This window comes from Lontra canadensis, unplaced genomic scaffold (assembly GCF_010015895.1).
Source record: "Lontra canadensis isolate GAN:19392208 unplaced genomic scaffold, GSC_riverotter_1.0 scaffold17, whole genome shotgun sequence".
In the NCBI taxonomy this organism is placed as follows: domain Eukaryota; kingdom Metazoa; phylum Chordata; class Mammalia; order Carnivora; family Mustelidae; genus Lontra; species Lontra canadensis.
In genome coordinates, this window is record NW_022631011.1 from 21,655,751 (window position 1) to 21,671,739 (window position 15,989).

Below are 15,989 nucleotides of genomic sequence, written 5' to 3' on the forward strand. Positions count from 1 at the left end.
GCCTCTTGCTGTAGGTGGCTGAGGCTCCCCAGTGAAAGGATGCCCCAAAGCTGTAGGGTTCAGGAGGCCTTCAGGCCTCAATAGCAGGGTCCAGTATTGGACCTGCTTTGACCTGCTTTGAGGCCCTGCTGAAACCACGTGGGTATGGGGTTCTGTACAAGCTGGTGGCTGCCTTCCAGAAGAAGCTGAAGATTTCCATCTATCCCAACACCAAGTCCAGCTTCTAACCCACGAGCATCCCAAGGAAACACTGTAAAATTTCACCTACTTCTTTGTGTATGAAGGTGCTCTGCGTGTGGTCACTGTGATCCCGTTTGTTGCTTTCTTAGAACTTCTAGAAATTGTACGCCAAGGGGCCTTAAAGAAATATATCAGTGTTTTTCTTTTTGCCTCTGATCAGTGGGGTGCCAATGACTTGAAACCTTACTATCAACGGGCTGGTCCTTATGGGCTTGCTTGGATCAGGAATGTTGAGTAGCAAAACAATCCTGACTAGAATAGGGAAGATACTTGTGAAATCCACCTGAAAAGAGACTGTCTAGATTTTGATTAACTTTAACTTTTAGAAACTCTCAGGGCTGCCACATAACAATCTTGGTCTAGCTAAATAGTGCTCTGCTTTGATGTTGTGCAGTGCACAACCTGAGCAACTGTAAGCAGTGGCTTTTTGCTTAAAAAAGCACTCAGGAACAGTAAAATGGTTGTATTTGTTGGGTAGAGTGGATCACTAAGGCAGATAGATAATTAAGGTAGAAATTTGAGATGATGGACTCTCAGAATCTAGAAGAGTACTGGGGAGTCCATTTTCTCACCTTTTATTTATTTATTTATTTGTTTGTTTATTTTTAAAGATTTTATTTGACACAGAGAGAGAGAGATCACAAGTAGGCAGAGAGGCAGGCAGAGAGAGAGAGAGAGAGAGAGAGAGGAGGAAGCATGCTCCCCACCGAGTAGAGAGCCCGATGCGGGGCTTGATCCCAGGACCCTGGGATCATGACCTGAGCCGAAGGCAGAGGCTTTAACCCACTGAGCCACCGAGGCACCCCTATTTTCTCAGCTTTATAAACCTAGGTCAATTACCCTCAACTCTTTGATGGGTCCTGATAATGTTTTCTCATAACAGTATACAACTGATTACAAAGTTTAAGCAAATAAAACACTGGAGAAAAATCTCTCGCCTCCAGAAGTCTTCAAGGACTGCTGTGGTGGGACAGCTCTAGTTCCTTCTAATTTGTTACCTTTCTCATTGGACCCATGGATAGTCTAGCCTGTTTTTAAGTTAGAGCGATCCTTTATTCTTTACCACCTGGTTATTACACTTTCCATCTAGAATGTCCCCAGCAGGGCCTGAGTATCAGGGAAGGAATATCCCTGAGTCCCCATACCTGCATAATCAGGGAAAGCATATCCCTGAGTCCCCACACCTGCACCAGTTAAGATACAGTAAGCCCTCAGGGCTCGTGGGTGCAGTGTTTTTACAAAGGATCTGTTAACAGTTGGTGGCACTTTTATTTTTTAAAAATTTTTAAAGTTTTATTTATTTAATCTCTACACCCAATGTGGGGTTCAAATTCACAACTCCGAGATCAGGAGTTACATGCTCTGAGCCCACCAGGTGCTCCACAGTTGCTAATATTTTAAAGCAGGGCTTTGTTCCTTTCCATTTCTTTTCACCTCTTCTTTTTTTTCACTTGTATCTTAATTATTTAGTAGTACTTTTGAAGCATTAAAAAATTGAGGTATAGGGGCGCCAGGGTGGCTCAGCTGGTTAAGTGTCCAACTCTTGGTTTCAGCTCAGGTCATGACCTCAGGGTCGTGAGATCGAGTTCTGTGTCAGGCTCCACACTGAGCATGGAGTCAGCTTCAGATTCTCTTTCTACCTCTTCCTGTGCCCCACCCCTACCCCGCTTGCATGTGGACACTGTCTCTCTCAAAAAAATTGAGGTATAATTTATGTATATGAAATGCACCTATCTTATGTCGATCAACTTTGACAAAGGTATACACCTGTGTAGCTTATACTCCCATGAAGATATAGAGCATTTCTGTTACTATAGAAAGTTTCCTCCTGCCCCTTCCTCATTACCACCACCCCAGCCACCACAGATCTGATTTCTGTTTATCCTGGAGCCTCATATAAATGGAAACACACAGAGAGTGTTCCTTTGTGTCTGGCTCTTTCTTCAGTGTAGCATTTTGAGATTTATCTAGGTTGTGTACGTTTCACTAACCGATTCCCTTTTATTACTAAGGAGGGCGCTAGTGTGTGAACATCACGCCTTTTGTTTATCCATCTGCCTGCTGATGCTTGCTTGCACGGTTTCTGGTTTTTGGCTATTATGAATAAAGCTTCCATGAACACTCTTGTTTCAATTTCTTTTTAAAGATTTTATTTTTAAGTAATCTGTACACCCAATGTGGGACTCGAACCTACAACCCTGAGATCAAGTCACACATTCTCCCTACTGAGCCAGCCAGGTGCCTTCCCCCCACGGACGTTCTTATACAAGACTTTTTTGTGGACTTATATTTTCATGTCTCTTGGATAAATACCTAGGAATAGAATTTCTGTGTCTTAGAATAGATGTACATTTAACTTTTAAGAGAGTGCCAGTTTTCTGAAGTGTTTCTACCATTTTACACTCCTACTCAGCAATGTCATAGAGTTCCAGTTCCTCCACATTGTCACTAATATTTGGTGTTTAGTCTTATTTTAGCTAGTCTGCTTGGTCTCTTGATAATGCCCTTGACTGAGCTACCCTTCTCACTCATTCCTGAGTGCCTGGAAAGAAAAGTGCTTCTGTAGTTACAGATATGGCCCTTTGGGTCCCAACCTTGCGAGTACACTGGAGACGGTGGTAGGGATCAGGTAGATGGTTTTCTTTATCTGGAGTGTAGACCCTGCCACATTGCCCACTTCGGGTACTGCGTTTGCTCCTTGGTGGATGGAATCCACCTTCCCCTCTTGTCATTCAACCTCATGATTCACGCAGAGGCTTCAAGAACCTTGCTTCCCCTTGGACCATTTTAAGCACTAGTGGAGAAGAGAAGTTCTTCTTCTGTTTGAAAGTTTGCATTTCGTCTTTGTATCAGGCCCCCTCTGTTGTGTGTTCAAGAGGGAGGATTTCAAGAGCCCAGAGAGCAGAGAGACCCACAGGAACCGGACCCAGAAATGACCTTATTGCCTGGTGTGCCTATTGCTTATGTGTGAGACAAAGCAAGTAGCACTGATTACTTCTTGGACCCGACCTTCCATTTTCTGCCAGTTCCCAGGGCTAAAATCTGATGAGAGGAAGTTCTCTTGATGTTCAAATATCTGTTAGTCTTGAATGTGGTAAGATGGGACCACACTTTTCCCTGTGGCTGTTTCATGCTCTGATAGAGAAATTGGATTCACTCCCTCAGTCTGAAGTCAGCAGAATTTTAACCGTGGCCCACAAAAGCACTGGGTCATGCTGTGACGAGCACTGGGCAGTGTCTGGAAGTGTTTGGTCACTATCTGTCCACCTGAAACGAATATGCTACATAATTTATGCTGAAATTGTGCCTTCCGTGATAGCTGGTGCAGGGGCGTTGTCTTTTGAGCACCTTTACCAATTTTCCAGGTCCCTGGAGGTCGTTGTCACGAGTTTGGGCTGGCCAGCCCCACGCTGTCTCATCGTCAGGGCCCTCTGTAGCGCGGTCATTAACCTCTGCTGGGTGGAGGTGGTGTGTCTCTTGCTTGTTGAAGAACTGGGGGAAAAGAGGAGCCAGGCTGATGGCATCAGAGGGGAAGCATTTGGGGCACATTTGAAATTAAGGACCAGCAGAGCCAATTAGGGGAGCATTCTCTGCAGAGGAAGCAAGGGGAGTTGGGTGCTTTCAGGAGCTGCTGGTTCAGTAGCGCTCGGCCGAGGCCGGGGTTGGTCCTAACACCATGGGTATGAGGGGAGTAGGGGCTGGGCAGGCTGCCAGTGCACAGCGAACCCCGTGCCATTGGGAGCCTGGGTGCCAAGAGAAGCAGCGCCCGAGGAGTCTTGAGGCCCTGCACTCAACTTATCTCCTCTCCGCCCTTCCTCATCACCACACCACTGCACTGCCATGTCCCTCACACTGAAAGGGAAGCTGGAAGGGGGCCAAGAACCACAGCTGCCAGAGAGGCAGAGCAAAGCCCTGCATAGACTGTCGCTTTGCCCGCCTGCACAGGGATGCTCTGGCCGCCCTCTGGGGCTGGGGTGCCCCCAGTTGCCTCGCTGTCACTTCTGCGTGGAAAAGGACCCCCACAGAAATCATGCTCTTCACGCCCCGAGCCCGATGATGTCATTTGCAAAGCCCCTCCACCAGCGCTGGCCACGGGGACCATGGAAGCCTTCAGGGGAGTTGTGGCAGGAAGAAAGCGAGTGCTCTGAACCTCTTGTTGGGCTACACAAAAACCAGATCCCAGAAGACCCTCCCCTTTGTCGTTAAGCACACACATATGTACAAACGAAAAAAACAAAAACAAAAACAAAAACAAACCATAGTGGTGATAAAAAAACAAAAACAAAACCAAAAAACCCTCTAGGGAAACAGAATTCAGGACTTTCCTTCCCAAGCAGTGGTTGAATTATTTGAAATTGGTTCGGTCTCTAAGGAAGTGTAGCAGCCCCTTGTGTCTTGTTCTGAAACTCTTGATTGAAGGCAGCAGTGAATGAATGACTGTCTCTAAGTTGTTACACTGAGCACCTAACGTGCTGTGTCCTTAGGAAGATTGCCTTTCTTGCTCCACTCCATCCAAATCTGAGCGACAGACCGAGGCCCGGGGGTCTGAAGGTCTGGCTCCTCTCGAGTCTCAGAAACTCCAGCTTCGGGAGGATGAGGCTCTCCGCTGTGGAAAGGCTTAATTCCTTTTCTCTGGACATTTTTGGAAGGCTTTCTGCTTTTTTAATCTCTTGACTTCTTGTTTGTGACCAAGTTCACATTCCAGAGAGGGAAGCGGCCAATACGTGTGATTATTTCCTCTTGCACCAAGTGGAACTAAAAGAATGAACTTACTTCACTAGAAATAAATGTACCCTTTGGACCTTAAACCCAAATGAGTAAGCACGGTTGGTCTGGCCCCTCTGCCGTCTGTGCAGTAATTAAACACAGAATGAGAAAAAGATGTCAGAGGCATGCATTCCCAATCTTTTTTTAGACATAAGGCAGAAAAGAATAGACCAATTTTTTTTTTTTTTAAGATTCTTTTCGTCCTACACTCTGCCTTGGGCAGGGATGGCCACCAGGTGATGAGGAAAGACTAGGGTTTGGAGTGACTGGGTGCACATTCTGGCTTCCCGGTTCAAGAGTTGAGCAGTCCTAGACACATCCTTAACTTCTCTGACCACCAACTGAATGGGGAACTTGGAACACCAGAGAGTTAGCGCAAGGACTAAAAGAGACGTTGTATGTAGAGCCTTTAGCGTACGGGCCCACGCAGGGCAAACTCATGCTAAACGGGCTTTACAATCATCACGCTTATTTTAAGATGATTTAAGCCATTAACACAGAAACACTGGGAATGGCAGAGGGAATTCAGTGCCGGGCGGCTCAGTGCTCCGATGGCTGCTGTGCTAAAGACCTCACCTGTGTGTCCCGGGGCAACTGGGGGTAGGGTGTGTGGAGGCCATTGTCTCACCCTTGCTGTGACTCTCAGGTGACCTCTTCAGCGTCCCGGACTTCCCGTTCCTGTATTTCTACAGATTCCATGGCAGCTGCTGTGCCAGGTAAGCTTAATGCATAACCCCCTGGCCCTATTAATTTGTCTGGGGCTGTACTAGTGGTATCTTCGTCAAGTCCAGGGTCACAGCCAGTTATCCAGATGAGGGGCAGAAGAGAGCAGTGGCCAGGCAGGAAGCAGCCCCCTCAGTCATCCACGGGTTGTCATCAACGTCCTTAGGTGCTCAGGGCTGGATTGGGGCCTGGAGGACCTATGTTCTGTGGAAGTTCCTTGGCCAGAGCAATGCTTTCCAAACTTGCAGAAGAGCTGAGAACCCTGCACTGTTTTTCTCTCCACAAGCCATTCCTAAACAGCACTTCAGTGTATAAAATGATGCATCAGATTCAGTTCAAGGGAGGATTTGGGGCCAGAATTACACCCGCTCAGCTTCCTCTGTGGCCCTTGCCTTGTCCCTAAAGGGCGGCCTCCCCAAAACCTTGACTGAATCCTAAGACCCTGAGAAACAGGTTTTGGAAGCCAGTGACGGGGAGACATCTAGATGACAAAGTATGTGGCCTTGGGTGGTACATCCCAGTAGGATGGGTACGTATAGATGGAGTTCAGACCTGCCCTCTCCCTACTTTTTTGCCATGAGTCCCATGTTGCTTGACTTTCTCCTGCTGAGAAATGGAAAGGCTGGATAGCCACGCGGTATGGGTTCTGCTGGGGGGGAAGCCCAGTGTTGGGTTGGATGCCAGCCTTGCTGCTTGCTAGTGTGTTTGTTCTTTGGGTGAGCTGTCATTCTCCCAAGCCTTGGCTGAGTTTCCTCATCTGTAAAGTGGAAAGATAGTATCACTCCCGGTGATCGCATATACTAAATAAGGCGAGTAAACCCTGAGCACCTCGCCTGGCCCGGGAGACGATGGCCGTTACTGTCCTTCTCAGCTTGACTGTAATTAGCTCAAGTGTCCATAGACCATGAGCGATGGCTAAGCTAGACCACTTCACATGTAAAAGCTTGTACCTTGTGAGGCAGGGATTCCTTGCAGAGACTAGGAGCTGGTGTGCGGCTATGTCCTGTTTCTGATAGGGGTGTGTTAGAACAACAACAACAAAAATCAATATTGTACAGTTTGCTTTTGCCTTTGAGCCTCAGAATGACTTACTTGTCATCCTCAGCTAACTTTCAGGAAAATACTGACAGAATTCATCTTTCCAGTTCCTATCAGTTTGGTCAGACCTTGTCAGCTGCCCATTAGCTGGGATCAGGTGGCGTGAGTGTTCGTGCTGCTCCCATGTCCGTGGACTTGTTTCTCTCTGGGTCCGGTCTTCTGGCAGCACCAGCAAACACAGTGCAGAGGGGAGGGCAACCGCCATGCGGTTCGTTGAAACAGCAACACGGTTCCTAGCCTGGTGATGCTGGCTTTGTAGGGTGATAGTCTGGCCCCATTTCTGCCCCTTTTAATCTGCATCTTTCTTACAACCCAGCATGAACAATCAGGGTTTTACTTAAAAGATTTGGGAATCTTTGCTTGAATTGATATGAAACTATTATGTTCTCCCCACTCCCACCCGGTTGCAGTGTGTATCCGTTTTCCTGTCATCTTACGATTCATCTACTTCCATATCTCAGACTAAGTGTTGTCACCTTCGGAGGCCCTGGAGGAACTCAGAAGGAGTCATGGAGGCCTGGGGGGGATGGTGGTAGCCATGACCCAGAGACACATTAATGGGGAGCCCACGATCTTTTACTTCTGGGATCCTCCCATTGCTTTTAAGGTCGGCCTCTGTGGTGAGGTGTAGAAGAGCTGAGTGTGGAAGGAGACAGAGAGGGACCCATGAGTAATTTGGAAATGATTCACAGTCATACCAGTCAAAGGATGGGAAGGGGTCGTGGATACTTTCCCAAGCGTGTTAGGCATGGGAGTGGCTCTTTCTAGCAGAGTCTGTGCTAAGGGGAAAAGGGACGTGGAATCTTGCCCTTCCTCTGGCAAGATTCCACATCCCTTTTCCTGCAAAGTTGTTTCCTTCCTTGGGGCAGGGGTGACGCCAGCAGGAGGAGCCCTGGAGCGCTGGCCGCCTTATTTTCCACTGCCAACCTCACAGTGGCCGTGGGCACCTTCAGCATCGCTCTCTGTCTTTGTGTCAAGAACGGATCTTCATGGCGAAGTTTGAACCTTCTTACAGTGTAGAACCTTTGAAAGAGCCAGGAAACATGGATGCTGATAGGCTAGGGAGGCTTTCTGTTCTGAAAAGTCTGATTTCCCTCAGATAGGATGAGGACCACTTTGCTTATTCTTGCTTCAACACAGAACCTGAGGCAAGAAAAAAGGGACAAGAGAAGGATGAGTCAAGGTCATGAGGGTCAGTGGGCACAGCCCAGGTCACTCAGTTTTTAGCCTGCTGCTTACCCACTAGACCTCCTTGCTTTTTGGGTGTGAATGACTGACCATCTTCGTGCATAGCTGCCCAGCCTCCCATGATGGCAGACACAAATCTGAACCAACTTTGCAGGTCATCAGGGCCCAACAGGCTGAAATATACACAAGGGAGCCCTCATCCCTGTCCTTGGTCCTGCCCCAGGAATGTGGCTGTGAACTAATCTAATGTAATGAAGAGAAGGCACACATTTCCATGAAATTTGATCTTACAGGTGTTTAATTCCATCCGGCCTGCTTCTGAATACACCTGTCAAACATCTGTGTCCTAGGCACCATGTCAAACATCTGTGGCCAAGGCACCATGTTTGGCTCTGTTGGGGAAAACACAGAGAAGCCCAAGATTGGGGCCTGCCCTCTCAGAGCTTATGACCTGAGTGGGGCCCACAGCTGTGTCTATAATAAATGTGAGATAACAGGGTGGCTTTTGAAACCCTGAGGTACAAATGAGCTATAGCTCATAGGACCTGTCTCTGTGGTTTGGGGTACAACTGCAGTCATATCTCTTGCTTTTCGATTTCTGGTAAGTCACACTCAAGCCCCCAGGTGCATATATTTACAGGAAGTCAACCTCTATCATGGCGTCTCTCTGTTGCACTCTCTTCCCCAATTGCCAAGCCTCCAAATGCAAGGAAGAGTGACCATTCTGGTAGAGTGTCCTTCGCTTTGTCCTTGACCACACAGTGATGCATTCAGAAGTGGTTCCAGCACAGGCCACTACTTCCTGGTCCACTGCTGTGCCAATGCCTCGCTGCTCCCGATCTCTAGAACTCCCCATGGGGCATGGTCTCTCAGGTCACACACGTGGGCTTAGGCATCATTCCCAAAGGATTACATCTGCGTAGCTTAGCCTGGTTTGGGGGACATTTGCTCCTGGAGCCAGCCCTCCCCTTCAGATTCTCTTACCTTGAACCCAGGAGTCGGTCCAGACCCTCTGTCCCCATATGGTGAGTTTCGCTTCGAAAGTCTTTTTCTGGCAGTTTGTTTTGCTTGAAAAAAGTTGAAGCTCTACCTTGGCAAGCACTATGCTCCAGAAATAATATGGAAGGGAGCAGGAGGTATCGTCCACCACGCTTTTCTTCTTTCATGATTTAGTCAGAGACTTCCCAAGTTTCTGTACTCTCTCCCTCCCTCCCCCACTGCCCACTACCCAGTGGAACTCTCTTATCATAGCTCCTTAAAAAATTAGAGCTTCCTGGGTTTTTAAATGCAGAGATCACTAGAAAACCCAGATGAAATACAGGTTCTGTAGTAATTAGAAACTGGTAAAATGTAAGAGAAAATAGCTGTTGGCTACAGGAAGACAAGTCTCACTAACAAAAGAATATTTTCTCCTTCCAGTGGATTGTTAGGATTCTTTCTCATGCTCAGCACAGTGAAGCTGAAAAGCCTTATGGCCCCAGGGCAGTGTGCAGCCTGGATTTTCTTTGCTAAGGTAAGAAAGAGGGAAGGGGCGGGGGATTGATCTCAGGAGCCTTGATGTTCAGTGTTCTTGGAACATGTGTGATATCATGTGTGATCTTCGTGAAGTCACTTCCAGTCATGGGCCCTGAGCCTGAACCTTCAGTCATTCTGATGACAATTTCCAAGGTCCTCTGCCTATTATATCAGCATAATCTTTATTGCACACCTGGAAGGGATAATCTCTTCATCTTCCCTGAGCCTTAATTTCCCCCATCTGAACATGAGAGGTTTTGCCCACAGAAATCTCTAAGTCTTCTCCAATTCTTACGAGACTGGATTCCTGGATACGTGAGGTAGGTCTTCTCTTCCTTCCTCGGGGCTGTGAGGGTGTCCAGAGCCCATGTGGTTTGCTTGATAGGTCTCAGTCTGTCAGGGATGGTAGAGAAAGGAAAACAGACAAATGGCCAGGTAGGAGGACTTTGATGAAGCCTTTGGACAACAGACTATTATAAGAATGCCCGCTGTATATCTGATGATTATGGCTGAGACATAAGATAGAGAGGTGGGAAAATAAGGAGCAGAAAAAGCACCTGTGGGATGCTCAATCGTGACTGAAATACTTTGGGACTAACTTTTTTCTAGCGCAGCATTTCATTTCTCTTGTGTGTGTGAAGGAGTCGAGTTGCAAAGCCCTACGTGCTGCTTCTGAGAAATGAGATTTCTTCTTTTTAAAAAAAAAATTAATTTATTTATTTATTGGAGAGAGAGAGAGAGAGAACACACACAAGCCAGGGGAGCAGCAGGCAGAGGGAGAGAGAGAAGCAGGCTCCCTGCTGAGCAGGGAGCCCGATGCAGGACTCCACCTCAGGACCCTGGGATCATGACCTGAGCCAAAGGCAGATGCTTAACTGACTGAGCCACCCAGGTGTCCCGAGAAAGGAGATTTCTTAATTTAACCTAATGAAATAATCATTTAAGGTCATACCTTTAGTCATCTCTTTTTTTCCTCAGAAAACAAAACCAAACATTTTTCTTCAAAAACAACATTTCACAGTAATATTTTCACCTCCATAGATCTGCTTTTTAGCTGCAGTAATAACTCTAATTACAGTAAAATGTAAAGAGTGGTTGAGAGACTGACTTCCAGCATGACGGAATGAGGAGGTTGACAAATCCTCCTCCCCAAAAGTAACTGGACAGCTGGAAAAAGATTGTCAAAAATATCCATTTCAGCTCTCTAAAAATTGACGAAAGGCATACAACAAACTGAGAAAGCAAGCATTTGTTCATGAAAACTGCAAAACTTTGGGTAGGAACAACATGAGCCGGTCTGTGGCGGTCTTCTCTCAGGTCGCTTCCATTCACTCCTCCCCAGCTCTGTCAGTGTGATATTTCAACCAGATGGGGCAGGCTGTGAAAACCAGCAGCCTTGCTGCCGCTTCCAGAATACTCTATTTGGCGTATTTTTAGTTAAAGCCGCCATTGTCAGTGGTAACTCAGTAAGAAGAGCCAGTAACTCCACCATCTTGAGTTTCCAGTCCTCTTGGGGGCAAGAAATGGACCAGTGGTCTAGCTGAGGACTAAATAGGTAGGTGGGGGAGGTGAGATAGCCAGCACAGGGGTTTGATAGCTCTCCATGTGTCCCAGATTGACCGTAGTCTGTGTGCACGAGCGGCAGAGATGGAGTGTGCCCAAAACACCCACATGTCCCTGGCCAGCAGAGCCTGCATGCACACGCAGGAGATGGGAGAGAGCCAGCAAAAGCTGGGGCAGACAGGAAAAACTTCAGCCTGAAGTTTGAGTGTGCTCCCCAGCCCACACACAGTCAGAAGCAGAGAGAAGAAGTCTTTCTGGCTGAAAGTGTTTGAATAAAACCTCCAACTAGTCTTTGCTAGAACACTAAGCTATGCAGACATGGGGATGACTTCTAGAAAGCCAGAAAAAGCTTAAAAATAAAAAGAAGGGGGAAAAAACTGAGTAAAGGACATTAGCAACTCTACCTTATATGGGAGACTAATTTCATAGACTTAGTCCAGGGAAATTACTAAACAAGCAAAATAATACCAATGATGATGCACTGAGAAAAGTCAGAATCCAAAGTTGCTATCCTATATTATCTAAAATGTCCAATACTCAAAAATGAAAAAGTTAGGGGCAGTCAAAGAAACAAGAAAGCATGATCCATACACAGGAAAAAAGCAGTTAATAGGAACTATGTCTAAGTGTCCTCTGATGTAGGACTTAGCAGAAAAAGACTACAAAGCAGATATTTACACTTAGAGATCTAAATTAAAAGAAAGACTCAATGAATACAGGCTCTTAATAAAGAGCTAGAGATGATTTAAAAAAAAAAAAAAAAAAGAGAGAGAGCCCCAAGTAGAAATTCTGGAGTTGAGAAATACAATAACTAAAATGAAATGAAATGAAAAAGTCCCTGGAGGTACTCAATAACAGATTTATTTACTTTTTAAATATATATATTTTTAAAGATTTTATTTATTTATTTAAGAGAGACAGAGAATATGAGACGGGAGAAGGTCAGAGAGAGAAGCAGACTCCCTGCAGAGCTGGGAGCCTGATGCGGGACTCGATCCTGGGACTCTGGGATGATGACCTGAGCTGAAGGAAGTTGCTTAACCAACTGAGTCACCCAGGCACCCTCAATAACAGATTTAAATGGCAGAAGGAAAAATATGTGAACTGGAAGGTGGAGCAAAATAAATTATTCAATCTAAAGAGCAAAGATTTTTTAATAATTGAAGAATTACGAACAGAGGTTCAGAGACCTGTGAGACAACATCAAGCATATCAACATATGTGTTACGAGAGTTCCAGAGGAAGAGAAAACTGATGTAGAAAAAAAATATATGATCAGTGGATGACTTATCAAAAACTATGGAAACTCGAAGGCAATAGGATAACCTATCCAACACGCTGAAAGAAAAATCTGTCAACCAGGAATTCTACATATAGCAAAACTGTCCTTCAAATATGAATGAGAAATAAAGACATTCCCAGGTAAAGACTAAGAGATTTATTGCTAGCTGCTGTATCAGTAGTTATATTAAATGTGAACAGACTAAATATCCCACTCAAAAAGCAAAGATTGTCAGACTTGATAAAAAAGCAAGATGCACCTGTATGGTGTCTGCCAAGGACACACCTTAGGGATGCCTGCGTGGCTCAGTCTGTTAAATGCCTGCCTTTGGCTCAGGTCACAGCCCCGGGATCCTGGGATCGAGTCCCACATCGGGCTCCTTGCTTGGCGGGGAGCCTGCTTCTTCCTCTGCCTGCTTGTGCACTCTCTCTCTCTTTCCCTGCTTGTGCACTCTCTCTCTTTGACAAATAAATAAAATCTTTAAAAATTAAATTAAAAAAAAAAAAGATACACCTTAGATTCAAAGACATAAATAGGATAAAAGTAAAAGGATAGAAAAACATAACCATGCAAACAGTAGCTTATTAGCAAGCTAGCTGGAGTGACTATATTAAAATCAGACAAAATAGACTTTATGACAAGAAATATTACTAGGGAAAAACAAAGACATTTATTAATGATAAAAGCATTGGTACACTAGAAAGAAATGACATTTATAAATGTATGCACCTAACGACAGCACCCCACATATATGAAGCAAAAAGTGACAAAATAGAAAGAAGAAATAAATTATTCAACAATAATAGAGATGCCAATCCTGCACTCTCAAAGGTGGTAGAAAAGCAAGGATATAGAAGCTACAGATGACTTGAACAATACTATCAACGAGCTTGTCATAACGAACATGTGCTACTCTACCCATTGACTGCAGAGAACACATTCTTCTCAAACACACGTGACACTTTCTTCAGGATAGATATTATGCTTGGGTCACAGAACAAGCCTCAGTAAATTTAAAAAAGATTGAAATAATGTAGACTATGTTCTTTGGCCACAGTAGAATTATATCAGAAATTTACAACAGAATAAAAATCTAGGAAAATACCCCATTTATTTGGAAATTAAATAACATACCTCTAAATAGCTCATGGGGCAAAGATGATGTCACAAGGGAAAATAAAAGTATTTTGAACCAAATGAAAATAAAACCACACAATATGTCAAAATTTATGGGCTACAATTATAAAGTAGTAGTCAGAGGGAAATTCATAGCTGTAAACACCCCTATCAGAAAAAAGAAAAGTCTCAAATTGTAATCTGAGCTTCTACCTTAAGAAACTAGAAAAAGAGCAAATTAAACCCATAGCAAGCAGTAGGAAGGATATGTTAAAGTTTAAAGTAGAAATTAGGGACATGTGGGTGGCTCAGTGGGTTAAGCCTATGCCTTCAGCTCAGATCATGATCTCAGCGTCCTGGGATCGAGCCCCGCATTGGGCTCTCTGCTCAGCAGGGAGCCTGCTTCCCCCTCTCTCTGCCTGCCTTTCTGCCTATTTGTGATCTCTCTCTCTGTGTGTCAAATAAATAAATAAAAATCTTTAAAAAAAAATTTAAAAAGTAGAAATTAATGAAATACAAAACAGAAAAACAAGGAAAATCAGTGTTGGTTCCCTGAAAACAGCAACAAAATTGACAAGTCTGTAGCCAGAATGACTAGGTAAATGAGAAAGAAGATTCTATTTATTAAGATTAGAAATGAAATGAGGAACATTCACTACTGATTCTACAGAAACTAAAAGTATTTATTATGAGTAACTTTCTTATTATTTATTATGAGTAACTTTCTTCATTCATATTATGCCAGCAAATCAGACAGTTTAGAGAAATGGACAAATTCCCAGAAGGTACAAACTGGGAAAATTGACTCAAGAATAAATAGAAAATCCGAAAAAACTCCTCTAACAAGTAAATAAATGTCAGTAGTAATTAAAAATCTTTCCACACAGAAAAGCTCAGACCCAATAGGCTTTGCTGATGAATTCTATCAAATATTTTTAAATGAAATATTTTTTCTTTACAAATTCTTTTAGAAAGCAGAGGAAAGAGAATATCACCCAATTTATTCTATAAGGTGAGTTACCTGGATACTAACTCCAGACAAAAGAAAATAGTAAGAAAACTATAGACCAATATTCTTCATGAACACAGATCTTGAGCAAAATAGTAACAAACCAAATATGGCAACATATAAAAAGAATTTTATACCATTATCAAGTGATACTTATCAAGAATACAAAGTTGGTTTAACAAATGAAAATTAATATAATATATTATATTTATAGAATAAAGATTAAAAAAATGCAGCCACGTCAATAGATGCAGAAAAATCACTTAATAAAATCCTATGTCCATTCATGATAAAAACTTTGAACACACTAGTAATAGAAGGGAATCTTCTTAACCTGATAAAAGACATATGTGAAAAACCTATAGTTAACAAGACAGCAAATGGTGAAAGACTTTCCCTCTAAGATTGGGAACAGCATAAGAATGTTTGTGCTCACCACTTCTATTAAGCAGTGCAATAAGACCAAAAAAAGGGGGGGGGCATCCAGGTTAGAAAGAAATTGAATTATATTCACAGATGACATTCTCCTAGATGTAGAAAATCCTAAGAAATCTAGAAAAACATTAATTGAACTAATAAAAAATTTATCAAGGCCTCAGAATACAAGATCAATGTACAAAAATCAATTGTAGTCTTATGTATTAGTAATGAACAGTCATGTTCGTAAAAATGAAATTAGGAAAACAAGTCTATTCATAATAGCATTACAAATAATACATAGGGACTTAAAGAAGTTCAAGACTGAAAACTGTAAAATCTCTCTAAGGGAATTGTAAGAAGATCTCAATAAATGGAGAGACTCAATGTTGGTAAGATGGAAATTCTTCCTAAGTCGATCAATAGATTCAATGTAATTCCTGTCAAAATCCCAGAAATCACTTTTTTTTATGAATTCACAAACTGATCCTAAAGTGTATTTGGAGATGCTAGCCAAAACAGTTTTGAAAAAGAAAAGGTTGGGGTGGAAAACTCACTGTAAATCTAGAATCATCCAGACATTATGGTATTGGCATAAGGAGAGGGATTTACGGTCTGTTGACTTTCAATATAGGTGCCAAGGCAATTGAACAGGGAAAGGATTTTCTTTACAACAAATGGTGCTGGAACAATCAAATATCTATATGCCAAAAAAAGGTACTTAGACCCTCATCTCACATCGTCAACTCAGCCATGGATCGTGAACCTAAATGTAGGCACTAAAACTAGAAAACTCTTAGAAGAAAACACAGGAAGAAATGTAACTGACCTTGGTTTAAGCCAAGAGTTCTTAGATATGACACCAAAAACATAAGCCGCAAAGTAATTGATAAATTAGACTTCTTTTAAATTAAAATATTTTACAATCAAATTAATGGTCAAAAGACACTGTTAAGAAAATGAAAAGACATAGCCTAGGAGAAAAGATTTATAAATTATATATCTGATTAAGGACTTGTTTCTGAAATGTCTAAGGAATTCTTACACTTTAATGAGACTACATAAAACCCA

At 43.4% G+C, this 15,989-nt stretch overlaps 1 protein-coding gene across 6 annotated transcripts in view; it reads left to right on the forward strand.

The window, feature by feature from the left end:
* The window catches only part of TMEM241 (transmembrane protein 241), a 116,873-nt gene that overhangs the window by 66,449 nt on the left and 34,435 nt on the right, over window positions 1-15,989 (forward strand). For 4 of the 6 annotated variants that reach the window (XM_032859766.1, XM_032859765.1, XM_032859769.1 and 1 more), the window contains 2 exons: window positions 5,654-5,723; window positions 9,436-9,529. The exons of 1 other annotated variant lie outside the window; for it this stretch is intronic. In XM_032859766.1, coding sequence (XP_032715657.1) covers window positions 5,654-5,723; window positions 9,436-9,529 — 164 coding nt within the window. Of the gene's footprint in view, window positions 1-3,093; window positions 3,222-5,653; window positions 5,724-9,435; window positions 9,530-15,989 lie in introns of those variants that run through there. One more of the 6 variants, XR_004382919.1, reaches the window with a different exon arrangement.